The following is a 25,585-nucleotide window of genomic DNA, read 5'->3' as shown; positions in this document are numbered from 1 at the left end:
CCTACTACGGCGCGAACGAGCAAAAAAACGAGTGGATGATGAATGAATGGATCTCAACTGACACTATTTCGTATGACGGACGGGAAGTTTGCGGCTCGGCTTGTGGTGTGATACGTGGTTTGTGAGTGTTGGGGGGAAGAGATTCCCGAGTGTTCGTTCTCCAGCGTCAAACGTTGTTGTCCGCTAGTTCCCCCACCCAGCTCGTGCGTGTTCGATCTCGCAGAGCGCGGCGACCCCGGTTCTCCGCGCGCTGTCTCGACGAGACATCTGAGATCTCCTCATGCATGGATGCTGATCTCCCGCTGTGCTGCAAATCATATCTCAGCCCTTAATCTGGTACATACATAATCGACAACTACTTCGCTGATCATGTTGAGATAGAGATGTAAGAGTATGTTCATGTTACTTCATTTCAACTACGTGTCTAAAACCGTGCTACGCTCAAGTTACCAAAGCAGTCTAAATCGGATCCGACGACACCAAAGCACGCTGCCGTGCCCGAAAAAAAACAATCATGCACATCACTCGTAATCGTCATCATCAATCTCCTCCCGGTCCTCGAACCTCATGAAAAAGTTCGGGTCGGCCTCGTCGCCCATGATCTTCTCCCACATGGTGCGGACGTGGTCGAGCATGGAGTCGTCGAACTTGAGATCCAACGAGGGGGGAGGGAAGGCTACGATGCTGTCGTGAGTGGTGGCGGGCGCATCGTTGCCACTGCGCGAATACTGCTCGTAGTGCACGGACCACAGGATCTTGGGCGTGCTTTCTCCCTCGATGCTCTGGAGAAGAGCGGCGACGGCGGCGTTGAGGAGCTTGACACCTTCTTCGCCTGAGGGAGAGGCGAAAGCGTAGAGGACGGCTGGAAGCTTTGTTAGCTTTGGTCTGACAAAAGCTGTGAAACACAATGGTGTGGAATGGAGCCAATGTCAGGTTGTCAGAGGAAATTATCTTCAATGGAATTGCAGACAATGTAGATAAGTATTCGTGTTGTTCATCATGTTGGCTGTGTTGGGATGAAGTGCAAGAGAGGTGGAAAAACTTACTTTGACCTGCTGGGCACTCGCCAGTGTCGCTCGAGTGAACGAAAACATACACTGGCGGGTGCTCAGTACTACCCTCCACATTCAGGCTGCCGGCAGGGAATGACACTACCGCACCAGCAGGCGCAGGAGCACCTTCAGCCAATGGAGGAAAGAGTTGTTTCAGGGTAGACGAGGCAACGGAGATACTTCTGGAGCAGGCGACAGCCTCAGTAGACGGAGACTCTACGTGAGATGGAAGGTCGTCATCTGAACCAGCGATCCATCTCGTGGAGATGTTGTCACCCTCCGTCAGCTGTGCTGAGACTCTGGCCTCGGAAGCATCCTCGCTGGCTTCAGTGGAAGTATCGGGGTCAGTGTTGACGCTGGCAACGCCTTGTCCGAGGACATAAATACCACCGCCAACAGCCTGAGCGCGACAAGCGACTTGAGAAATTTCTGCAAGGCCGCCCCACTTCGGAATGACGCAGGCAAAGCCCGGGCCGAACACGCCAATCGACCGAAGATGATTCGCGATCCGCGGCAGCGCGTACTCCGTGGTGGTCTTCTCGGGTGTTTCCAAAGACAGGGTCAACGCCAATAGCGGCCCGTGCATGTCCTTGGGGATCTTGAAGTGGTCCGAAAGGAAGTCGGCGAAGGATACGGCACGGTAATCCAGCCAAACCTCCTCTTGGCTCTCGTAATCGCCGACGAAGCGCAAAAACTTCATGAGAAGCCGTTTCGCCTTGAAGTCGATGCTCTCATCGGAAAAGATGTCCTCGCGGCCGTTCGGAACCTTTGTCAAGCGTCCAACGGACCGAGGGCCCTCTTCAGATCCATCCGATGGTTCCGCCTGAGACTCGGTGTTTGAAGAATATACCCACCAGCTACCGACTGCCAGGAACTCGACTTGCCGGTAGACTTTCGACGATACCAGCGTGGGAAGTATGGCAGAGCGGCTATACAACAGCTGCGGGGCCAGCGCAAGACTATAAGATCTCGAGAAGCCAAGCTTGGGGCCGTCTTCAGCCGGCTCGGCGGGCGTGGGTTGGGTTATGGAGGCATGGCGGAACAACGACGACTTGGTTTCGTCTACAAACGTCAGTGAACGTGGCACTGCCGCAGTGCGGATTATTGCTGAAACGCACCTTCGTTGACCCTCTTCGCCCAAGCCTCTACCTCTTGCAAGCTGAAAGCCGCCTGGGGTCCTCCATAGAAGTCGTTCTTGTCAACATGTAGGATTTTCTTGTCGGAGCGTGATAGAGCTCTTCACGAAGCGCTACGTCAGTCAGAATTTGCATAGCTTGAAGGAACCAGGCGGGCGGATGGAGACCTACAGTGCAAGGAGGGACTGCTCGACGCCAGTACCGGCGATGAGCACGTCCCAGCGAGTTTCACTGAGGCTCTCCATGGCGACAGAAGGTTGCTCGGTGGTGGGGAGCGGAGATGGGCACATGGGAAGGTCACAAGCGTCGAGGAGAGGCGGTCGCGTCGCGCTAACGAGCTGACTCAGCGGCTCGACGCGCAAAAATCCCCGCGACGCGGAAACTGCTCCTTCTCTTCTCCAACCGCGCTTTTCGTCCGCAGCGCACCTCACATGAGTGTTGCGGACGTCCGGCATCTTCATTGTTTGCCATTTCAAAGTGCGGGAGACGCACGATTCGTCCTGTATCTGCTGCTCTGGATTTCACCTGAAAGAAGCGGTTCGTTTGTGACGCTACATACCTCCAAAGCCACCGTCGCTTTTTTCCAGCAGGGACTCGGGAAAACCTATGCTATTTCTCGCTCAAAGCCACTATTGAGTTGACCCATTGATGCGTAAGCTTGCGCAGGTCGCGATATGACAGAATTTCATGGCGTTCGCGCAGAGGTAGGCCGCCTTTACAACCTATTTTTCAAAATGTGGGCGTACATGCCCCGCTGCTAGTTTTGTTTCCGTCTCTTTCGTAGTCTCGAATCACCCGTCATGACACATTGTGCATGGCGTTTTCACTTGAACGTGTCACTGTCACTTTTCCGGACACAGCCTTTCTAGCTTCTTGTTTTGAAGTATGTCTAGATTGTAATCATTGTATGCCCTGTCATTCGGGCCAGATTTCGGCGCCAGGCTAGGTATCATCCATGGTAAACCCCGCTTCTATCAGACCATCATGGGCATCCTTGAGCCCACATGATGCCATCTTTGACTCTCAAAAAAAAACCTACAACTTCGCAAGGATAGCATCGGCACCCGAAACCTGAGACACCACTCGTTAGTCTCTTTCTTCTGGCAGGAATCGTACGTGCGCATCTCAAAGCGGGTCTACAAAGGGGCGCGAGCGGCACTCACCGTGACCTGGCCAGGGTTGGGCTCGTTCTCAGAGTAGGAGATGGTGCCATCCTTCTCGATGACCATGGCCCAGCGGCCGTTGCGGTCACCCATACCCGCCTGCCAGCCGTAGTTCTTCGAGAACTGGGTCTTGTCGTCGCTGAGGAAGTACTGGTAATCCTATCAGAAATGAAAGCCTGGCAATCCACAGAGACCAGACTTACGACGGGCTCCTTGGCCTTGTTAACCTTGCCCCACGCGTTCATGACGAAGGCATCGTTGAAGGCAATGATGGCAACCGCATCGACACCCTTGGTCTTCAACTCGTCGAGCTTCTGAATGTAGGGAGGGACGTGGAAGGCCTGGCAGCCGGGGGTGAAGGCGCCTACAACGACGTCAGTTGGGCAGTTATGGGCCAAGACGACGGAGGATCGGATTGGATGTGGGGGCGATGGTGTGAGGGATACACACCGGGAACGCTGACGAGGACGACCTTCTTGCCGGCGAATTCCTTGTTGGCATCGAATTCCTGAGGGCGACCGCAGACGGTGGGGTCCTCCTCGAGAATGGGAGCCCAGCTGTAGAGCGTTAGCTCATGTGCACCTTTACGCCCCTCCTTCCCATAACCATGGGCGGTGGTGAGGGAAGAGTCGAGGACGCGCAAGGCGAGATAGAAAGAACGTACGTGAACTTGACGCCCTCGGGGAGCTTGTCGCCGACCTTGAGAGGAGCCATTGTGATTGACTGAGTTGAGAGAGAGGATTGAGCTGTGTAGTAGGTAGTGGTGCTGTGAGCGAAGTAGACGAGGTGCGAGAATGAAGGGGGAGTGAGGAGGGGTGCGCGGCGGCGGCGGATTTGAACACCTTGGAGGGGAGCTCCTTCCTAGCTCAACCGCGGCGATTTGGAATCACGCTGCCCCGCGGATGACGTGGTTGGCCGATGCTCGAGCTCGCCATCTCGGCTTCCGGGCCCATCCCGCCTCACCACCATGTCCGAGCCCTGATACATGCGCTGCGATGGAGGCGCCTGGGGACTTCCCTGGTGCTTCCGACGCATCGGTTCTACCTCCGTGGCGTCCGTCCCACGGTTGAGCACAACAGCCTGGTCGCACACCCGTAGCAGACATCTGCACGGCAAAAACAAGCTCTCACAGCGCCTGCCGATTGGCTGGCGGGCCTCCGCATGCTACGCTGCCCGAAACTCCGAGCCGGCTAGCCTCGAAATGTGGCCTGTTGTCGAGCCAGCATGACTACATCAGATCGGTTATCGCACCACCGCGGGTTGCCAAAGATTTGATCCCTCTGTGCCCGGAAAAGCACACTGCACTTTTCCTACGTGTGCAGATGAAGCAAATATCCAACGCGCCAGGTTTGTACTCGCACAAATGCACCAGCTAGACAGGGATTCAATTGCGCATGTAAGTAGAGTGTAATGCTCCTGTATGAGCCATGGGAGGGCTCAAAATTTGCAACCCGCGGTGGCATTCGAGAATCCTTCTCACCATCACAGGTCAGAAACGCCGCCTCTCCTTTGTTGACCCCAAGTCGTCTCAACTCTCACCTGTTTTCCACCGCCGGTCGCCGCTGCAGATGCGCCGGGACCGCTCGTTGCACCGAAGACGGAGGCGTCAAGCTGACTGAGCGGAACCTTCTAGAGTAGGCCCGATGGTGGCTTAACGGTATGTTGACCACCTGTCCGACTGCAGCGCTCAAATCAGTCCGAGCATCACACCCCTTCCTCCTCGATGGAGTCTGTACAGTGCATCAGAGGCCGAATCTGCATCCGCTGCCTGTATGCAGCTCCAGCATAAACAGAAACAACCGTTGTTTTTCCTAAGCGCTTTTGCTATTCGTCAGTAATATGGGCAATTGCTCTCCTTTTCCCCAAAACAAACACCATATGCAAATCTTTGGACAACAGGAGCACCAAGGATCCATCGCACAATCCCGGTGCACTTCGTCGGTGAGGCAATCCTACACGTTTGTACTGTCAAATATAATGTTACCTGTTCCTCGTCGACATTACCCCTGAACAACGCCAACGAAGTTTGCGCGAGCGCTTCCACCCGTGTCTCGTTCCCCCAGACTTTCCAGAAGCTAAGCCCGGCGAATGCCAGAGATCGCCTGCCAACCCTCGGCAAATACACGAGTTTGAGGATGCGTGGTAGCGCCAGCTAAGATCAGCACGGAGCTGCTTGGCGCCCTCGGGCCGACCTCTCCAGACGTGGTTCTAATCTCTCTCCTTTATCACCACTCCCAACCCCAAACGAATTGAGCTTCTAGGACTACCAGCGCCCCGTTACTTCCAGACGCGGCCAGGTATGCCTTCCAATTCGCCGAACGCCCTCTTCCGCCGGAAAAATGTCGTCTCGGCCTTTGTAATCTTCGTCGGTCTATGGTTCCTGTGGAGTTGGTCATGGACAGCTCCCGTCATTGATCCATCATACGGACGATTGGACGAGGTTTCCGAGACATCACGATTCGCCATTGCTACATTTCTGAGCGAGAACCCAAGCACGGACCCGCAAGATCCAGAGGGCACGGATTACTACTACGCCGCCACCCGCGTTCTGACCTACCAACTGCTGCACGCAGAGTCGACCCGCATCCGGAGCCCGGCCATTGACTTCATCGTCCTGGTCACCAACGAGGTCGCCCAGTACAAGGTCGACCAGCTCACCCAAGACGGCGCCACCGTGATCCGCGCGGCCGACGTGCCGCTCAGCTGGTGGATCTCGACGGGGGTCGAGCGGTGGAAGGACCAGTTCACCAAGCTGCGGCTGCTGGAGATGACGCAGTACGCGCGCGTGCTCTTCATGGACGCCGACACGCTGCTGACGGCGCCCGTCGACGCCATCTTCGGCGAGCGCGCGACGGTGCTGTACACGGCGCACACCAAGCTCGACCTGGTCGCGCAGATCCCGGCCGACGAGGCGCCCGTGCCCGCCCGCTACGTCTTCTGCGCCCGCTCCGACAACGCCCTCGCCGGCGAGCGCAACCACCCCTACCCCCCGCTCAAACGCACCGAGCGCTTCTCCGCCGGCTTCTGGGTCGCCGCCCCCTCGAAAGAGCTGTTCCAGCTGCTGCTCCGCGTGACGAGCCGCTATCGCCGCTTCGACCCCCACACCATGGAGCAGAGCCTGCTGAACTACGTCTTCCGCACGTCTGGTGCCATGCCCTGGTGCGAGCTGGACCCCAAGTGGAGCGCGACGTGGCCGAGCGAGAAGGATCTCGACGCCGGCGTCGTGACTCTGCACGAGAAGTTTGGCATGGAGGGCCCGCCGCAGAGGCTGCGGATGATGTGGTACGGCGTGTTGCAGGAGATGCGGGATTTCTATGATAGAGATCGGTGAGGACGTGCTGGTTGAGATGGGGAGTTTTTCGGGCATGATCGGGAATGAATGTGTTTCTTTATTGCATGGGGTCCGGAGGAAACCCCGTCGTTGACAGTAGACGATAGATCAAGACTTATGCATTTTTTCTTTTTTCTTTTTTGCGGGATGATTTCGTGTGTTACTTCAACGCGTACACCTTTGATATATAGGCTGTAGTTGAGCATTGATGCTCACCAACCATTACTGATGAAGAAAACCGTAAAACGGGGAAATGTCCGCAGAGTGCTCCGGAACCCCGTATTTTCCAGCTCGAGCATTTGACCTCACGAATATCCGACATACACCACCGTGGATGTCGCAAAACCATTCGCTGCCTTGGTCCCACTCGGCCTCGCAAAGCGTATGTGGGGTCGAGACTCCGCGATTACATCATTGCTTAGCCAAACCACCTTCCACTTGAGCGTGCTGCAGCCCATAAGCACCTTATTACACAGCAACTCCATCTGGCTCCAGCCGCCGTCTCGCAGCTATAACGGCCGCCGCGGAGAAAGCCTAGTGCGCATGTGTAAGTGCCGCATCGGCAAGTGGCTGACTCACCAAACGGCAACCGTGAGCGGGACAAGCAAGGCTGACTGACGCCCGCAACGGTATAGTATAAGAGCATTGAGCCAACCCAAACGAAGCCAGAGCCAAGAGCAACCCCGTACATTTCGAGTTCGCCTATTTGAAAAATACCGCAAGCAAGCTACCTACAAAAATGTCCCTCGCGCCGCCCTTCACGCGCGAGACGGCGCACGCCAAGGTCAAGAAGGCGCAGGATCTGTGGAACACGCAGTACGTACGACAACCGCCCGCTCCAACCTCCTCCTCCTCCTCTCTCATCTATGCAATGGGAAATGATAGCTGATGGGGCGCCCCGCCCCGGTTCTAAAAAGGAATCCCGCCGAGATCGCCAAAGCCTACACCGAAGACTCCGTGTGGCGCAACCGCTCCGCCTTCCTCAAGGGCCACGAGCAGATCGTCGACTTCCTGACCGCGAAGTGGCAGAAGGAGAAGAGCTACCGGCTGCGCAAGGAACTGGTTCGTCTCCCCCGAAACGGAACTCCCCTTCTCCATTATCCAGAGTGGATGGTTGGTTGGCTGATTCGATTCCGCATTCTCGCGCTCCTTCTGCTGCAGTTCGCCTTCACCGACGACAAGATCGCCGTGCAGTTCTGGTACGAGTACCGGGACGCGCACGACGGCATGAAGTGGAAGCGCTGCTACGGGCTCGAGGACTGGACGTTCGCGGCCGACGGGCGCATGCGCAAGCGGCAGATGAGCGGCAACGACGTCGAGCTGGGCGACGGGCCGGGCGAGCGGTGGTTTGCGGGCGACGTGGATGTGAACACGGTGGAGATCGGGGAGGAGCATTGGTGATTTTGGGCGGGGGAAGAAAGAGTGGAAAATGCGGACGGCCTTTTTTTTTTCTCTTGTTCTTTCTCAGAGCGCTCCATTCAAATGCAAATACTTCTGTTTTTTTTCTTTCTGTCTTTTGTATTCTGATGTGCGCTCCGTCGTCCCTTTCTCAGGGATCCCTCCCGTTCTTTCCTGAGTCCTTGTGTTGCTGTAACGCCCGACCATGCAAAAAAAAGGGGGTATCGTTGGTAAGCCCGTGCCCGGGGAATGTGTGAATTAGAAGAAGTTTCGAGACCCTGTCTAAGGCGTAGGCGGCGTGTCGTGCACGACGACAATCATGAATCGAGGGTCTGGAGAGGAAGTCTCGCTGTCAGCTCCGTGATACCACTTCCCGCCCCATCTGAGCGCTCTCTGCGACCTACCAGGTACGATGACCAGCTCGTTCTTCTTGGTGCGCAGGCGCAGCAGCTTGACCTCGTCCTCCTCCTCCAGGTTCTTGACCAGCTCGCCCGCCGCCTCCACGAAGCTGTGCACCATGCGGGCGACGTCTTCGGCACTGCGCATGCCCGTCTCCTGCTTGCCGTTCGTCAGCGGCGGACTTGCGGCGGCGGCGGCCCCGTTTGCGGCGCCGTTGCTGTTGTTGGCGGCATTCTCGGCGGCTGAGGCGGGCAGCGTGGTGTTGGGGTTCGCGGCGGCGCTGCTGGAGGCGAAGCCCGAGGTGTGGACGATGGCGCCCGTGTCGCGGGCGAGCACCAGCGTGCTCTGGACGCCGGGCTTCTGGCTCAGGCGCGTGAGGAGGGAGAGCGTTTCCGAGGGCTTCATGGGGGCAGGTGTGGTCAGTTGCGGGGCTCGGAAATGGGTTGCGGAGTGGGCGGCGAGCGTACGACTATTTGCGTCATGGTGGGCGACGGGAATGGCGGACAGAGGGCGGCGCCGCGACTGCTGTTTCTGGAGCGGGTGGGTGGGTGTTGACTGCGAGCGGGACACGGGAGAGCTGCTGGGCGACGGCGGACTGCCTGCGCGCGCGCGCAGGAGCGGCGGGCGGGTCTTGGCGCGGGCGGTGCGGGCGCCTTTCCCGTTTGGCTGCTAGCCTCCCAAGGCAACAAAAATCGAGCTTCCCCGGTTGCAGGGCTGCAACTACAAAAATCTCATGCTGCCGCCTCTGACCTGCCCATACCGCACACGACGACGGAAGAGGCTACTCGACAGCGGCTGACAAGATGGGCTCCAGCGCGAAGAGGAAGAAGGAGAAGAAGAAGGATTTCCAGAAGCCGAAGCTCAAGGTCGGCAAGACAAGACCCAAGCCCGACAACTTCACCGACACCAGCTTCAAAGCCAAATGTAAGTCGACGGTGAACTTTTGACTGCTTTTCGCAACGCCACTCTTCTCCGTTTTCCGTCTGGAAAGATGGTTTATTCTCTTGTTTTGCTTGTTTCTTTTCTGCTGGTTCCTGATTCAAAGTCAATTTTTTTTCTCTTCTCTATTGCCCCGTTCTCTTTTCTGGTTTCAAGTCACATGTGCGGACGTCGTTCCCAGCTTCCCTTCTATATTTCCATGATCATTTAATTCCAAGGGCAAGATCACATACTAACACAACTCCTAGCAATCGTCGTCAAGGAGCAGTCCATACACACGGCCGCACCCACAATACCCGCCACATTCACGCACCAACTCGGCCTCCTCACGCACAAGTCGGACAACCAACGGCGCGAATCGCTCTCCTACCTCACCAACGCCGTCGCCGGCGCGCGCAGCCAAAACACGCCGCTCCCGCAGCCCGTCTCGGTCATCATCCCCAAGATCCTCTCGCTCATCTACGACACGTCGACGGCGGTGCGCCAGCAGCTCCTCAAGCTGCTGCAAGCCTTGCCGCCCGCCGACGTCGAACCGCACGTAGAGGACCTCCTCCGCCGCACGCGCGCCGGCATGACCAGCCTCTCGACCGACGTCTGCACGACCTCCTTCGACGTGCTGGACTGGCTGCTGCAGACGCACCCGGCCGCCGTCGTCGGCTGCGCCGGCGGCTGGGTGCACACGCTCAAGTGCTTCGCCAGCGTGCTGGGCTGGAAGGGCCCGAGCGGCGGCGCCGCCGGCGGTGGTCCGAGCCAGAAATGGACATCATCATCATCCGCCGCCGCGACGTCGTCGTCGTCGCACGCCAACGCCGACAAGCTGCGGAAGCTGCGCCACCACCAGCTCACGTCGCTCGCGGCGTTCCTGCGCGCGGGCATCGCGGTGGACGCCGAGGCGGAGAGGAAGGCGCGTGCGGAGGCAGCGCGGCTCGCCCGCGCGTGGTTCCCGCTGCATCACGGGGCGTACCACAGGGTGTCGGCGCAGAGCCCGAATGGGTTCGCGCATCTGAACCTGTTTGGGCCGCCCAAGGACGAGGACGGCCAGATGTATACGGATAGGCAGGGCAGGCAGGAGGTTTTCGCGAGGCTGATCCAACCCGCGGTCGTTGCTGGGCTGCAGAATGCGAAGAAGGAGGGCGGGCAGATTGGCAGGGCTGCGGCCGAGGTGGACAAGGTTGTTCAGGAGGGCATGGGTGACTATGATGGAGGGGAGTTGTGAGGGAGGGCTGTTAAAGGGCTCACATGGGACATGGTTGGACGCATGGGCGGAGTTTGGGCGTTTGTGGGATCAATATGTTTGTGTAAAACTGGTTCAATCAGGATTGCAAGTGATTGAGGATCTGTTTTTGCTCATGTTATGGGTAGTTGAAGCTATCGCCCGGACGAGAATGTCGAATTAAAAATTCTATATACACGTCCGGACGATGGCTTCAACTACCTACGTATTGTTTTTTGTTTTTTCTCTAAGAACGAGCTAAGGCATAGTTACGCCGTGTTCTGCTATTCTTTGCGCTAGCCATCGGCTGCGAGAGGGGGCTGTAACGAACGAATGAATGGCCCATAAATGTCAAGGTAAAGAGCCCAGGAGATCGCCGAATGCTAGCACCATCCACCGATTCCGTATTACAAAATCAAAACCTCTACCGCTCCCGAATGAAACTATTGATACGGTAGCAGATAAGCAAACAACAAACAAAAGACGGATATGAAGTGGGTGCAAGACACGTGTGGCAGCTGGGAGTGGGTAGAGTGGCAAAACCTCGGCTCGGGAATGCAGCCCCTGAACTGGTCTCGGCCCGGCAAAATTTCTTCTCCACGTCCATACGCCCACCCCTTTCTCTCATTGGCAAAACGAATGCCTACCCGCAAGGGAGGCAAAAGAACGACGTTGACAAGATTCGAACTTGTGCTCCCGAAGGAAACAGATTTCTAGTCTGTCGCGATAACCACTCCGCCACAACGCCTATTAGTTGCTTAATGAAGATTACCTCGACACTTATCATATATAACCTAAGATTTCCAGCTTCCATGATCACCTCCGGATTCTACACAAGATCAGTTAAGCCTAATATCTGGGAGAGAGGGCTATAACGTGACAAAAGAGCTCTGTAAGTGATTGAAAATCATGGAGTAAAAAGGGGATCTGCCTGGGAAGTCTGATTGCTCCTAGTGCAACAGTGTCCCGCTCAGCAAAAAGCATGAGGATGATGAGTTTCCTCAATATGTCAACTCGTCTTCGCCTCTGTCTACGATGGGTGATGATTGGCACATGCTGAAGCTTGAACCCAGAGCAAAGAGCATCCAATCTACATCTGCACGAATCTTTCTACCGTCAACGCTTCTCTGATACCGCCATCTGAGCGACAAAGCCATCTCTGAGCCAAAAGAACCAGGAAAAGCCAGCCAGAGCAACACAACAACACTTCCTCAGAGCACCCAACGGAACGAGCGAGAAGAATCAAGAAACCGCCGACTCCTCCAATAGGAAACTCTCCCTCCACCCTCCTCCCCGCCCTTAGCCTCCCCTGATATATCACCCCGTCCCCGCATCCTCATCCTCCACCACCTCCACCGCCTTCACCTTCTCGCCATCGCCATGCAGCCGCGCCGCAAACTTCGCATACCGCTCCTCCTCGTCCGCCGCCGACGAGCGCACGACGCGGCGGTGGTTTTCGCTCAAGCCCATGCACAGCCGCGGCTCGTCGAAGAACATCTGGTCGACCTGCTCGAGCGAACGGCCCGAGGTTTCGACGCCGAACTGCCGAAGAGCGTTAGTCAAACGTCTATATGTGCGTCCAGAGCGGGTTGTATAAGGGATGAGTAGGAGGGGGAGGAGGGGGAGGAGGGGGAGGGGGAGGAGAGGAGGAAGAGGGTGTACGTACGAAGTAGATCAGCGGGATGAACAGGGCGCAGATGACGGCCCAGATCCAGAAGTAGTGGCCGCCGATGCTGTCGAGGCCGACCGGGGTGACCATGACGACGACGCTGCACGGGAGTATGTCAGCATCGCGCGGTTGATGTTGACGACGACAAAGGAGATGGATTGGGTTGTTGTCTGCTTTGACTGCTTACAAGTTGGACAGCCAATGCGAGAAGACGCCGACGGCGGTGGCTTTGTTGCGGACCCGGAGGGGCTGGATCTCGGCCGAGTAGGACCACGACACGGGCAGGATGCCCGACGTGAAGAAGTCGAGGTAGAGCTGTGGCGATCGTGGTCGTTAGCGGGTGGACCTTGGATGGCTGGGATGGGGGAACGTGGGGGTGATGCGTGCGTACAAACATGAAGGCCACGGCCGCGGCGGCGTTGGCGTACGTCCGCACGGCGAGGCAGCCCGCCACGATGGCCATGCAGACGGCGCAGCCGGCCGAGGACAGCATGATGCTCCACCGGCGGCCGATGCGGTCGATGTAGAAGTACGGCGGCCAGGAGAAGACGGCGTATTGGGTGAAGGCGACGCTGGCGAGGATCAAAGAGAGGTTTTGAGAGTAGTCGAGGTACTCTTGGAAGATGTAGGCGAGGTAGCTGGATGGGGTTGTTAGTGCTGAGATGTCCGTTGTTCATTCATGGTGGTGGACTCACTAGCACAACGCGTTGATGCCGGACCATTGGTTCATCATGTACGGGCCCATGCCGAGGCACACTCGCTGCAGGTTCCGAGACTTGGTTGCGTTGCTGAACACCTCGCCCCAGGACGGCTCGCCGTCTTCTTCCTCGAGTGAGATGGCGTCCAGGATCTCGTTTAGCTGGCCCGACACCTCGGGGTCATCGTAAGGTCTGTCGAGCAGGCGTGAGATGATTTGACGCGCCTTGTCCACCTCGCCGCGCTTCGCCAGCCATCTCGGAGTCTCTACGATCCAAGGGCATAGAACGAGGACGATCAGCGAAAAGATGATCTGACAAGCTATCTGCACGGACGTGTCAGTGACGAAGGCATGAATCAATGGGAAGACGCACGGGAAAACGCCATTGCATGGAGCTCTCGGTAAAGAGCGTTGCAAAGCAGAGCCAGGATGCGACGGCCACGCCAATGATGATGAGCGCGGACTGCACGACAAGCAGTGCGCCGCGGTTGTGTGCAGGTAGAGTCTCAGACTGCAAGATTGGAACGGCAACAGTGCTGAGTCCCACGCCGACACCTGCAATGATGCGGGAGACGAACCTGCCAACATGTCAGTGGAAAGGCGGCTTGACAGCGGTTGCATCTACGTACATCTGTGCATAGCTGTAGGATGCGGTTTGAATAGCTGCACCGATGATGACTACAGTCCGTCAGTTTGATGACGACTGGCTACGCATTCCGGGCGGGGAAGAAGTTACCGATGATATTTGCCAAGATGATAGAGCGTTTACGGCCCATTTGCTCGCCGAAAATGAATGCGGTTACGGCTCCAATGGCGCAGCCGATATCGTAGATGGCTGTAACGAGGCCAGTCATGGTAGAGCTGGCTACGGGACCTGTGTCAGCACAGACAGGAAAGGCTGGATGCGCATTAGGTTACTCACGGTTACCGAGCATGTCCTGAAATCGTTCGCCGGCAAGAATGCCACCAAACAGTCCTGTATAACGTGAGCAAGCCCGGATTTCCGAGATCCGGAGAGAGTTGGACATACCTTGATCATACTGAAGAGTTGGGTTAGCAGAGAGCGGGCCCAAGAAGACAGAAGTACAGACTTACACCAAACAGCAAAAAGTCAATACCTGAGACCGTCAAGATCAAGATGATGAGGGATCGCCCCCGAAGCTCGAATGGATTCATCACGAGAGAGATTTTATCACATAGACAGAAGAGAATGTAACAAAGCAGTAAAACTTGTGAGCGTCTGCCCAGGGAGGAAACGACGCTTTATGCACCCAAGCCAAGATCAAAACTGTTCGGCATTGCCAGAAGCGGCAACAGTCCGGAACGAATACCGCTGAACAGCTTCCCTCCCCCGTCGATTAACGTTGCCGGATTTATGGCGATACTGGCAGGGAACCGTCGGCCGCGTCATCGCACTAGAGCAGCGCGCCATGGCCTTCTTGACGTTAATCCCCAGGTTCAAGCGAAAACGGGAAGCCGGACGAGAGCCGGGCGGGGTCTGGTGCAGATGCGGGGTACGGGGTATGGGGTTCTCTCCTTGGTTGACGTGCACCACCGAATCATGGTCTGCACTCACTGCCGGCTGGGACAAATGATCATTGGTTGCTCGAGTCAGTATCGCTGGTCCTGAATAGTCGTGGGGGTTTCCATGCTTCAATAACACTCGATGCCTGTATTCGGCAATTGAGACGACGTAACACCACGGCTGTGGAGCTGACCTGAAGAATGGATGATGCGGCTGTCTTGAGACTTCGGCGGCAGTCTCTACTTCGATGTTTTGTTTACTCTGACAAACGAGAGAAACATCCCAATCCACTGACTGGTGTCGGTTTGCTGATTCATCGGCCGATTAGACTCTTGAACGACACTTACTCCTCGTCAGTGTGAGCTACAGAGATTGAGACCATAGCCCCTTTCTCATATCCGCATCTTTCTCCAGTTCAGCTCATTGCATGTAGCGGCCTCTGAACAACACGAATGCTCGTGTCAGCTCCTCCTTCTCCAGGATCCCAACCATGCTTTCTCGCCACAAATTGGCACTCTGTCCTAAGCTGATACTCGGTTCCTTCTCAGCTATTGATTCCCAGAGACGCCACTCCATCTCGTGCTGAGTAGAGCTCGTTCGACATTGACCGGACCAGGCAGTGCTTACCGCCAGTCCGTTAACCCCGTGTAACGCCCGCGGTCCGAACAAGCTGCAACCCAAAAATAGCACTTCCCATTCCAGCCTCCCCAGCCAGCCTTCACCGCCTCAGACACGAACTATCCGCAGCAGCACTACGCGAAACTCCGAGACATTCGATGGAATGCAAAGAGAAAGGCACCCAGGCGGAGAGGAGAGAAATAAGTAAACAGTAAACAGGCCTCAGCCACTCGTCCAATCAGAACGATCTCTTCAGCCAAGCAAAACAACAAAACTTCCCGACTGATCCATCTCCTAATCTCCTGGAAGAAAGCGACGTCAATTTCCCACGCTACATCCAGCACACGCATGTATCACCAAACATCGCAGCATCACATCGCAGGAGCAAAAAACACACCGCAGGCGAACGACGTCAGCGCTAAACCCCAATAGGTTCCTCCGCAGGGTCGCATCTATCGTAGGTAGCTAGCGCAGAAAAGAAAAAAAAGGAAAAAACACGTCCATTCCACAGGCTAATTGTTTGCGTTGCGCTCGTTCGCTCGCCCCGCAACGCAGCCCAACACAGCCACAACAGCGCGACACCTTCTTGTTCCTAGCAAGCTTACGCCCGCCCTACCCTACGTACGTACGTAGTGGCCCGCCTTGGCCCATTCCTTCCATCGTACCTGGAAAATCCTACACCTGCTGAGTTCAGCCAAAAGTCCGTACGTCAGGCCGACCGACCGACGGACCGGCCGCCGGGGGTACAAAAAATAAATCAAGAGATCGAAAGGCCAAGGCCGGCTGGCCGGCTTTATTATTGGGCACGCGCCGGGGTCTGCTGAATCCTGCGGGAACGCCACCGATCCGGATTCCAGATCCTGCCTCTCGTAACACTGCCTCTCCCCTGCCATCTGCGCGTGTGTTGTTGTTCCTGATCCCACGTAACCCCAGCTGCGTTCGCAAGAGAGGGAAGAGAAGAGGCGGCGCGTGCGCAGACCAAGATCCTACGCTCGTGTGTGTGCGCGTGTGTGTTGCCCTACTTCGTATATAAACCCTCGTGCGACGGGGGCCTGTCCAATGATTCATTCCGCTCCTCCCACATCACATCACTCCACAAACCCCGCGCAATCATCTGGATTTTCCTTTAAGAACCGCCGAAAGAATCCAACACAACACACAACACAAGCACAAGCACAACCTCAACCACAACCACCACCACCAAACCAAAACACCAACCTCGACCACAAAATCGAAACACCAACCCAACCCACCCCAAACCAACCAACCAACCGCCCACAAACCGCCCACAAACAAACCATCCATCAAAAATGCTCTCCAACATCAACAGCCTCCTCCCCCTCGCCCTCCTCACCACCACCGCCCTCGCCGCCCCAACCAGCACCCTCTCGACCTCCAAAACCATCACCTTCATCGCCAACGTCCTCATCGGCGACCTAAGTCCCTCCATCCAATCCCAATCCCTCGCCCCCCTCCCCACCTCCCCCACCGACCGCTGCGCCAACGCCCTCGGCCTCACCCCCACCCCCAGCGACTTCCTCTTCCACGGCGACAACAGCACCGTCTTCACCGTCGCCAGCGGCGCGGGTTTCGCGGAACGCCTCGGTCTCAGCGTCGTCAGCGGGGGGTCATCGACGGTGCCGGCGGCGCGGGCGGTGGGGGTGGAGTGCGGGAACGCGGGGACGGATGGAGTTCATGTCGTGCAGAAGGGTGATGGGACGCCGGTGTTGAAGTTCGGGACGAGGGAGGGGAGCGGGTGGATGGCGTGTCCGGCGGCGGTGCTGCATGCGGATGTGCAGGGGGATGATGGGGCTGTGGTTGTCGGGTTCCGTGAGGGCGGGCAGCGCCGCTTGGAGGGGTGTGCCGAGGTCGAGTTTGTGGCTGTTTGCTCGGGCGAGACGGATGGGGGTGAGCCGAGCGCGGTGGAGGTGCCTTGCGTCGTGTCGGCTTAAGTGAAGGGGGGATGGAGAACGGGGCGCGAGGCCGGAGAGACGGAGAGACGGAGAGAGTGCTGGAGCGGGAGTGATGGCGCGAAGCGGGCGGCGGACCGATGCGGCAACCTGATGTTGGCTGGGGCCTGGGTAAGGCGACTGTTGGTTTGCAACAAGAGCCTTCTTGGGTAAGCGAGCAGGGATGGCGATGTGTTGGTCTTCGTATCCTGCTACGGGGGATTGAGAAGGATGTGGCCGGTGAAGTCCTTGCGGCGATGTTTAATTAATGATAAGGCGTAGATTGAATAGAGGACTAATGACTAAATGCGATCGATTGTTGCTGTAGATATGCATATACATGGCGATATTTCATTTAGCGTGATATAATCGTGTGACAGCATCTGTGTAATAATGTTACGGTTAGATCGATACAATGTTAATGCAGATTGGCACGTGCAGCCAAAGCGCCTTGCCCTTTTAATGGATGAATGAGTTTTCACAGGGTAAGGGGGATGGTCAATAGCCACCTCAGACACCCAACTCAGGTGCCCAAACGCGTGTGCATCATGGTCCAGAGCGATAGCAGGCTGTAGGGCGGAAGAGCGACACTACATCATCGTTTTGGAACCTTCGCGGCAGCAATACACTCGACTGTGTGCTGTTCGGTGTACAAGGCCCAGAGATTCTCATGGAGTTGGAAGTCCTTCGTCGCTTTTGGAGAAACCGTGGTCAGCCAGGACAGATCGATGCAAAAGAAAAGCAAAAGACTCCTGAGATGCGAAATAAGGACATGAGTATTTGTTGCCCATCCAATTCCCAGTGTTCATGTACGTGGCGGTCGTAACGCGTAATGCAACGCTAAACGGGCATGCTGAAGTATGCAGGTATCTGGTATCATTCCAAAGACATCCGTGGGTTCCATTCGCTCTCCAATGCTGCCAGCGCTTATCAGGTACTCCTTCCTGGTTCGTCTCCTGGTGTCGTGTTTCGTAGGTGGAGGGGCAATTGCCATCCAGGTTCTCGAAACTCCTGGAGGAATTGTGTGCCGAATTGGGAGGGAAAGGCCTCGTATCGATCCGAACGTCTTTCGACCCTTTGGAAGACTTAGTCAATAACCAAGGAGGTTTGGAAGCAGGAATGCGCGCGCACCAATAGACACTATCAGGGTTGGTGTCCTGGAGCACCGCCCAGATATCTAAGGGTAGACGCATGGGGTAAGCCTTTGCTCGTAGAGAAATTAAACATACCAGTTCGTGAGGAGTGAAAAAAATGCTCATGAAAAGAAAGGCCATCGGGCGCGATACGCTCTGCTCTTAATGTATTGCGAAAACTCCGTTTGAACTGGCAGCCCCCACATCCCTCGTCTCGGTATTTCATCTTCAAAGCAAAACAGTACATAAGGGGCTTGACCTTACCTTCGAAACCATCCAATTTCTTCCGGACCCAACGAGCGTAATCTTTGTCATCCTGGAGGACATAGTATGCAAGGCTGATAGGCATAAGCCAAGAAAGCGCAGTGTCGGTTGATTTTGCGAAAGTTTCCAACAAATACTCGAACGATCGGCAGATTTCCATGGCTGGTTGTCGTAAGTTGCGGGCCTGACCCGGGAGGAGCAACGGTGTTCGTGGCATGTTGGCAAGAATATGATCTTGAAGATAGGTGTAGTCGTCTGGTGATGACTGTTGTGACTGAGGGCTATCGGTAGATTGCGGCGACGGCGCAGGGGAGGAGCGCTGAGATGATGGTGAGGGTGAGGGATAGGGGAAAGCGGTGGGACGCAGCTCCCCAAGAAATCGCATGATCCACAACAACACAGCATTGTAGAGGCATATCTCCATGGCCTGCAACCATTTCTGATAATGCAGGGACGTCTCCAAGCCTGGTGGAACCTCGGCCAGCTTAAGGTCGCCCGGCGGTTTGGCCGTAACTTCGAAAACTGCATTAGGGTTCTTCGATTCCCACTGCCAGCGCCAATGATAGAGGTCTTGCAGACATTTCTCGACACGGGTTAATAGGCCGATACGTAGCGGAATGTCGTTTGTCGTTTTCAAAGTCATTTCATCTTCGAGAAATCCAGGGACTTCAGAAAGGATGTCAAGCAGGTCGTTACTCGGGCTTTTCGCTGACGGATCGAGCGCCCAAGGGATAGTCCTCCACCTTTTCTCTTCGAGGAAGATACGTTTGCGTTCAAGGAGAGCTTTCGATATCTAAAGGAAGCCGCCCGTTAGTATGGGTCATGTGGGTTCGTACTTGGGCGAACTACCAGCAGGTCTCGTGTAGCTTCGAACGCACTCAGCCACGGTTGGCGCTGAAACCTTTCGGGCCCGCAAAGCAGGACCAACTGCTTGAGGCCGTTGTGATGGCTATAATCAGAATTCTTGGCCACAGAGAACTGAAGAGCATGAATCAGCGCGCCATGCCCGCGAACAAGCCGAACCATGTCAAACGCACATTGTACATCAGCATAACCATGACAGGAATGATGTATTTGCCGGCATTCTCCTGGTCGACTTTGGACAGCTCTTCGATCAACAGCCGCAGCGAGAGACCGTACTCGCTAGCACCCCTGTCCTGGACCTTCTTCTGACGCTGCGAGTTACCGAAAAAGCCCAGGGCAAGAGCCTTGCAGGCCGAGAGCGACATGTCGTCAACGGCACCTTTGGCAGCCAGCTGCAGCCAGGGTCGGCCGAAGCTGCTGTAGACCAGGTTCGAGAAGGTGAAAGAGAAGGCCATGTCGTCGACGAATGCATCCAGGCCGAGTGGCTGCGGGACGGAAGGGAAATAGTAGGCGAACTGCTGCTTCCGCCGCGCGGCGACGCGCTGATCCAGGACATCACGACGCTGGGGTGGAGGCGGAACCTTGGCCAGAGCCTTGGAGCGCGTGGCGAGCGGAGCGGGCGAGGGAGATGGCGAGGCGACAGCCGAGGAAGTGGACGACGATGATTGGCCGGCGGCAGTGTGGATCAGGAAGTGGATGGGCTTCTCGTAGCCCTGGCAGGTGTAGCCTGATTTCTCGCAGCGGCGGCACGTGGGCTTACGCTCGTCTGGCAGCCTGATGTCAGCTCACGGGCGCAGCTGGAGAGCCGAGAGAGGGCACACACCGCACTTGATATGGCGGGCGCGACAGGTGTGGCAGCCGCTGGTTGGGGGTTAGCATGGCAGCGAGTCGGGCGGAGCGGCGCTGACTGACCTGCTGCGGCCCGGGACGCCGACCATGGATGCGGCGGAGGCGGACGGCAGGCATGCAAGGGCGGATCGGGGTGAGACGCGGGCACGTGGAGAGAGATATACAGGACGGCGAGGGGATGGTTGAGGCAGGCAGCATGGCACGTCACGCGGCGGCTGGGGTGGGCGCGGTCGCGGTGTTGGTAGCGGGGAGCCAAGGCGGCATAAATATAGCGACAGGGCGGCGCGGTGGGCGAGTCAGGCGGCAGATGCAATCGCAGGCGTGGAGAGATTGACGACGAACTGCCCTGAGTCGCCGGCCGGCGGGGACGGACGATGTTGTTTCGCTGCTGCCAGCCTGAGCCTGCGCTGCGCCGGCCCGCCGCCCTATTGGCCGCGCCAGCCACTCGCCCAAACCCACCCACCATGCCTGCTCCAGCTGAAGCTCTGCTCGCCGCCCTCCGCGCCGCTCGCTTCCCTCGTCCGCTCTTATACGCCGCAGACCCGCTCGCCGTTGTCCCGCTTGGCGCCGCCGGCCCGCCCGTTGCTGACTCCTGCAACGCCCCGGCCTCCCCCCAGGCCTGCGCTGCCGCCCGCTTCACAAACTGGCCAGGGGCCCCGACAAAGGCGTTGTGATAGGACCCAGGGCGGCCCTGCAGGGTCTGGGCTCGCTCATCTTCCCGGCCCGAACCTCCCGTTTGCCAGCCTGTTCTCTGTGCTGTCGCCGAGCCGGAGCACGCTCTGCCTTGACCGCGCTGCTGATTCTTTCACATGCAGCTCTTCTGCGAACACGACGCCGGCATTCCCAATCTCGCCTAACGAACAGCCGCGTCGAACAGCTGCCTAGCGAGACTCCTCACGCCCCGTTTCCTCGCCCGCCGCCCGCAAATTCCGATCTGCTCCGTCAGCAGCGAGAGAGCCTCTTTGCGTCGCAGAGTGCCTTTTGTTTTCGCTAGTCCTGCTGCCGATCCCACCAGGATCGGGCGCCCCGGCCGCTGTGATCGCCATGCAGAGCGTTGGCAATGCGTAAGCAAATCACCGATGCTCCTGGTCTTCACTAGCACTATGATTTTCGTGCGCTTCCAGTTCGTGCGTAAACTTTATCCATCGCCCTACGGCTCCTGCGACGGCCGATCGTTGCCGCGATAGTCTCCCGCCGTATTGGAAGGATCACGACAGCCAATCCCGACCGTCGTGGAAAAGAAAGCATCTGTGGCTTCCGCAGTGCCACGCGAGAATCAGGCTGCCGATACCGATCCTCCGTATCTCAGGAGCTGCGCGCAAGCGCAAACGCCCGGTGCCCCATCTGACGATCCGCGGATCCCGCCCGTTTGGGCGATTGCAAGCGAGTTAAGCGCATCGCGCTTCTCGCTGTCACAAAAACCGGTCTTCTCGGCTGATGCCCTGTTGCGGTTCCGCTATCCCCTGAGACGAGCTCTTCCAGGACGACATGCCGGCACGCATGCTTTCAAATCCCTCACCAGCTGAGATCTGAGTTCCAGGCTCGCGGCATGTCCACCAGCTCGCACGTGGCAATCTTTTCCGATTTGGTCTCGGATAACCATCTTTCCCCCGTCCGCCCTTTGAATCGCGATGATCTCCGACGTTCTTCCCTATGACTATCTTTCGTACTTCGCTCTCGAATGCGAGTACGTTGTTTTTTCGCGTCTTCTCGTAAAAGCAATATTGGTTTCCGGCATTAACATGCTTTCAAACATGGGGGACTCCCACTTCTTCTCCCTCTGGTCGGACGCCTTGCGGACATGCATTCCCCTGATAACCCGCTTCTAACCGGTTGAGAGGCTATTCGAAAGAGCCTGATCAGAGTTTTTCCGCCCGTACCAACTTTATTGCTCAGCAAAGCGGCCTTTTGATAAGCCCTCTTGAACCGGCCAGCCCCGTCAAATGCCGAACTACCGAAGCGGTAGTACTTCCCAAGAAGAAGGTCGCCCCGTACAGTTACGCAATGGGCTCGTCAAGCTATATTTGTTGAGCCCGGAGAATACGTTTACTGCTCATTTAGGCGAGTCAACGGCTGCGGAAGACTGCTAACGGGGCCGCTCTGTTGATTTCGGAGGCTCTGATTGGCTTGAGCGTGCTATTGTTGTCTACAATGCCGTTACATATGACGATGGATTGAGCACTGCCTTGTAACGAGTTCATTGAGTGGGACTTCTTGGCGCTTCAGCACGGATTTTCCTGAGCCTCCACTGGACCATCTGGACCTGAGGGTTTCCGCCAACCCCACAAGTCAGGGGCTTCGTACAGACCCGTCCACGTCGCAGACCCACATTGCAGGATCCCTGTTCCTCACCCTCCCATCGGCATCCATCTTGTGTGAAAGACTTCCCGCCAAAACTACCGTGACAGTAGTTACGGCCGCACGGCGTCGAGTGGTGATTCACTTATACTTTAGGAACAGGCTAAGCGGCATAGGTTCGACGGCGCGCATTGCAAACCCCATGAACACGATATGTTTCCGGAGAAGTCTCCGACATTCGCCCTTCAGATTGACTTTCCTCACGTGGGAGCATCGGCATATTCGGCCTCTTCGGAGGAGCTCGAATTCTCCGAGATGGACAAGGAGCCGAAGGCCATGGTGAGTTATGCAAATAAGTCCAAGCTGTCTCCAAAGTTTGCAACGAAGAGCAGCTTCGTAGTCTACACCTGATACATGCTGGTTTCACTCTGTAAGAACGAGGCGGTCGTTGATCAATGTTGAGACGACCCGGCTGCTGCCAAGTACCTGCGGGTGCCCGCTCCGCACGTTCTTTGGAAAAGTCCCTGCAGCGACTGGGGGAGGGTTACAAAGGGTTCAGCGCTTGGACGTGATGATTGGTTCGGGTTCCTCACGACCTGATTGGATGATTGGTACGGGCGAGCGAGTTCCCCCCCCCCCCCCAAACCAAAAAAAAAAAAAAAAAAAAAAAACGCCGTAGAACGCAGATTGTTTAACTACCGAGTTAGGGACTTGGTAATGGTGAAGAGAGAGCTGTCGAAGCCCCATTCATTTCTCTCGTCTCAAGGACGTTCCCGCCTCACCCTGCTTACTTTTACCAATTCACAGTATACCGCCGCGGCCCGTTGGTCTCTGGAGCCATCAGATGAAATATTTGGGGAGAGAGACAGGGACGGACGAGATCTTGGACTCTAGGCTGCTCATTATCAATGGCTGTATATTAACCATATAGTGGAGAGACAACGCAAGACACCGTGGCGCACTGTGATGCTGTCCAATGGGCTGCAGAGCAATACACAACCACCGCGAATGCCACTCAATCCGGAACCTCCGCTCCAAACGCCCACGGTCCCGACATACATGGTCGAGACGTTGGCTATTCGATGGTAGCTCGCATACCGCCCAGCACACCCGCTCGCGCACGCCCCCTCCGACGCAAGCTCCCACGCCGCTTTCCCAAGCAAGTAGTAGCGGTAGTATTGAGGAATACCAAGCGCATTGCGGCACCTGGGCCACCACCCCCGTTGCCGCCAGCCGTGCGCGCCGACAACTCTGTTTCCCCCTCCCCCCCGGTTCGCGGCCCGGTGGATAGCGGTGGCAGACGGACGCGTTGACGGCTGTGTGCGATCAGTAGCGGCGCGGCCGGGCCGCGATGGCTGGATGATGGGCAGTGACGGGGTGCCACCGCACGAAAGACCAGTCGGACCCGACCCCCTTCGGTTGCGGGGTCCACGCTTTTGGGGTCGCCGATCTGGCTATGCCGCCTGTCGACTTTGACTCGGTGGTGCCGCTGGGGGGTTTGGGTAACGTCTTTGCTGCTCGGTCGTTGTCGGCTGGGAGGTGGCTTGGTCAACTTCGGGGACAAGGGGGGCTGCTAGCCGGAGATGGGGATTCGATGTAAGTTTGCGTAGAAACCTTTGCCGAGGCTGATGGTGCAGTGCAACCGTAGTCGATGTGGAAGGGCGGCTCGATGAGGGTATTCTGGTCGTCGTCGAGCCGGCCGATGATCTCGTGCGGCATGGTCACGCGCGTCTTTTGCAGCGGTTTGAAGCTTCGGGTGAGAAGTAACCGCTGTAGCGGTGCGCCCGGGCGCGGGCTTTGAAGCGCGCGTTTTCGATGTCGGTATCGGTGCACGAAGTACCAAAAGTTGGCCGTGACTCTTTTCATTCTTATATTCGTGGATGGTGCCTCGAAAAGCCAGGGGGCTTAGTGCTCACGACAGCAATCCTCCGAGCCTGCATCCTCTATTACACCATATACCCACAAATGTGTTTTGAAGGACTTCCACTGGTTCTTACCCGAACAGGAAATTTCCTCATCCGGTTACTTTGAATGGCAGCCCACCAGGCGCACGGCGAGCCTGGTACGACGGACCCATCACTGAATTATAGACAGATGGAGGCCGTTTTGTGCAATCCTTGCGCATGCACTTCGCGGTCCCCTTCACGGGAGACCGACCACGCGCTGATCAATCCAGGTCCAGAATCGCAGAAAAAGATATCCATTCCTTACCCCGGGTCTAAGCATCTACTGACGGTCCGGCATCCGACTGAACGGGTTGTTCGGATCCGCCCGCTCGTCCTCGACCGACGGAAGCGTCTTGACGACCCTCGCCGGGCTGCCGACGGCGACCGAGTAGGGCGGAACGTCCCTGGTGACGACGGCCCCCGCGCCCACCGTGCACCCGCGCCCGACGGTGACGCCGGGCAGGATGACGACTTGCCCCCCGATCCAGCAGTCGTCCTCGATCCGCACCGGGTGCCCGAACTCGACGAACTTGATCCGCGAGAGCACGCTCGTTTCGTGCCCGGCGCCGTAGATGCTGACGTTCGGCCCCATTTGCACTCGGTCGCCGATGATGACGAGACTGGTGTCGAGGATGGTGAGGCTGTGCGGGTCGAAGTGTCAGCGGGTGGGGGTTTGGCGGCTGGGTGGTGGTTGGTGGTGGTTTTTTTGCGACGACGCACTTGAAGTTCATGAAGCAGTTCTTGCCGATGCTGACGTTGCAGCCGTAGTCGGGGAGGAACGGCGGCTCGATGAAGGTGCCCGGCCCGATGCGACCCAGGATCTCGCTGAGCAGGGCGTGTTGGACTTCGCCGTGCTTGTCGTACGGTGCCGTGTTGGGGTCGAGGTTGTTGTATTTGTACGTCAAGCAACGCGCTCGGTGGCGGCCCTCCAGCAGTTTCGGATGCAGCGGGTCGTAGCTGTAAGCGAGAGTCAGCATTCTGGGTAGGAATCCACTCGGAGACGAGGAGGGAGGGGAGTGGAGGGAAGATATGGCGTCTCACAGCATGCCCGAGATCATCTGCTCGTACTCCTCACACCAAGGCGTTCCCTTCAGCCCCCGCGCAATCTCAATGATCTGATCGTCTTTCTGCGTCTTCGCCAT

General features: G+C 57.0%; 10 protein-coding genes and 1 non-coding gene across 11 annotated transcripts; 3 read left to right on the top strand and 8 right to left on the bottom strand.

The window, feature by feature from the left end:
- Positions 1 to 521: 521 nt before the first annotated feature.
- On the bottom strand, positions 522 to 2,433 carry MRS6 (Rab proteins geranylgeranyltransferase component A; the record flags this gene model as incomplete). Its single annotated transcript, XM_066775416.1, has 4 exons — positions 522 to 862; positions 1,047 to 2,114; positions 2,171 to 2,289; positions 2,360 to 2,433. 4 exons carry the CDS (start codon positions 2,431 to 2,433, stop codon positions 522 to 524), a joined length of 1,602 nt encoding a protein of 533 aa, XP_066633297.1.
- Positions 2,434 to 3,324: 891 nt separating this feature from the next.
- SLS55_003953 (uncharacterized protein) lies at positions 3,325 to 4,065 on the bottom strand (the record flags this gene model as incomplete). The annotated part of the gene is made up of 4 exons (XM_066775415.1): positions 3,325 to 3,510; positions 3,555 to 3,715; positions 3,802 to 3,908; positions 4,016 to 4,065. 4 exons carry the CDS (start codon positions 4,063 to 4,065, stop codon positions 3,325 to 3,327), a joined length of 504 nt encoding a protein of 167 aa, XP_066633296.1.
- Positions 4,066 to 5,650: 1,585 nt separating this feature from the next.
- SLS55_003952 (uncharacterized protein) lies at positions 5,651 to 6,682 on the top strand (the record flags this gene model as incomplete). Its single annotated transcript, XM_066775414.1, has 1 exon — positions 5,651 to 6,682. The coding sequence occupies one exon, from the start codon at positions 5,651 to 5,653 to the stop codon at positions 6,680 to 6,682; it is 1,032 nt and encodes a 343-aa protein (XP_066633295.1).
- Positions 6,683 to 7,225: 543 nt separating this feature from the next.
- SLS55_003951 (uncharacterized protein) lies at positions 7,226 to 8,083 on the top strand (the record flags this gene model as incomplete). The annotated part of the gene is made up of 2 exons (XM_066775413.1): positions 7,226 to 7,233; positions 7,600 to 8,083. 2 exons carry the CDS (start codon positions 7,226 to 7,228, stop codon positions 8,081 to 8,083), a joined length of 492 nt encoding a protein of 163 aa, XP_066633294.1.
- A 279-nt stretch (positions 8,084 to 8,362) lies between these two features.
- On the bottom strand, positions 8,363 to 8,884 carry SLS55_003950 (uncharacterized protein; the record flags this gene model as incomplete). The annotated part of the gene is made up of 2 exons (XM_066775412.1): positions 8,363 to 8,412; positions 8,485 to 8,884. 2 exons carry the CDS (start codon positions 8,882 to 8,884, stop codon positions 8,363 to 8,365), a joined length of 450 nt encoding a protein of 149 aa, XP_066633293.1.
- Positions 8,885 to 9,282: 398 nt separating this feature from the next.
- On the top strand, positions 9,283 to 10,634 carry IPI1 (rRNA processing protein; the record flags this gene model as incomplete). The annotated part of the gene is made up of 2 exons (XM_066775411.1): positions 9,283 to 9,403; positions 9,667 to 10,634. The coding sequence occupies 2 exons, from the start codon at positions 9,283 to 9,285 to the stop codon at positions 10,632 to 10,634; spliced, it is 1,089 nt and encodes a 362-aa protein (XP_066633292.1).
- A 664-nt stretch (positions 10,635 to 11,298) lies between these two features.
- On the bottom strand, positions 11,299 to 11,379 carry SLS55_003948. The gene has a single exon. It is a non-coding gene; the product is annotated as a tRNA-Ser (tRNA).
- A 569-nt stretch (positions 11,380 to 11,948) lies between these two features.
- SLS55_003947 (uncharacterized protein) lies at positions 11,949 to 12,697 on the bottom strand (the record flags this gene model as incomplete). The annotated part of the gene is made up of 4 exons (XM_066775410.1): positions 11,949 to 12,173; positions 12,298 to 12,400; positions 12,488 to 12,615; positions 12,692 to 12,697. The coding sequence occupies 4 exons, from the start codon at positions 12,695 to 12,697 to the stop codon at positions 11,949 to 11,951; spliced, it is 462 nt and encodes a 153-aa protein (XP_066633291.1).
- A 297-nt stretch (positions 12,698 to 12,994) lies between these two features.
- Positions 12,995 to 14,036, bottom strand: SLS55_003946 (uncharacterized protein; the record flags this gene model as incomplete). The annotated part of the gene is made up of 2 exons (XM_066775409.1): positions 12,995 to 13,321; positions 14,028 to 14,036. 2 exons carry the CDS (start codon positions 14,034 to 14,036, stop codon positions 12,995 to 12,997), a joined length of 336 nt encoding a protein of 111 aa, XP_066633290.1.
- Positions 14,037 to 19,478: 5,442 nt separating this feature from the next.
- On the bottom strand, positions 19,479 to 20,288 carry SLS55_003945 (uncharacterized protein; the record flags this gene model as incomplete). Its single annotated transcript, XM_066775408.1, has 3 exons — positions 19,479 to 20,116; positions 20,174 to 20,211; positions 20,263 to 20,288. 3 exons carry the CDS (start codon positions 20,286 to 20,288, stop codon positions 19,479 to 19,481), a joined length of 702 nt encoding a protein of 233 aa, XP_066633289.1.
- A 4,435-nt stretch (positions 20,289 to 24,723) lies between these two features.
- SLS55_003944 (uncharacterized protein) lies at positions 24,724 to 25,585 on the bottom strand (the record flags this gene model as incomplete). The annotated part of the gene is made up of 3 exons (XM_066775407.1): positions 24,724 to 25,084; positions 25,164 to 25,400; positions 25,485 to 25,585. 3 exons carry the CDS (start codon positions 25,583 to 25,585, stop codon positions 24,724 to 24,726), a joined length of 699 nt encoding a protein of 232 aa, XP_066633288.1.

Source organism: Diplodia seriata (assembly GCF_021436955.1).
Source record: "Diplodia seriata strain FDS-637 chromosome Unknown scaffold_4, whole genome shotgun sequence".
Taxonomy (NCBI): Eukaryota; Fungi; Ascomycota; class Dothideomycetes; order Botryosphaeriales; family Botryosphaeriaceae; genus Diplodia; species Diplodia seriata.
The sequence above is the reverse complement of the archived record's forward strand: the minus strand, read 5'-3'. Positions and strand labels throughout refer to the sequence as shown.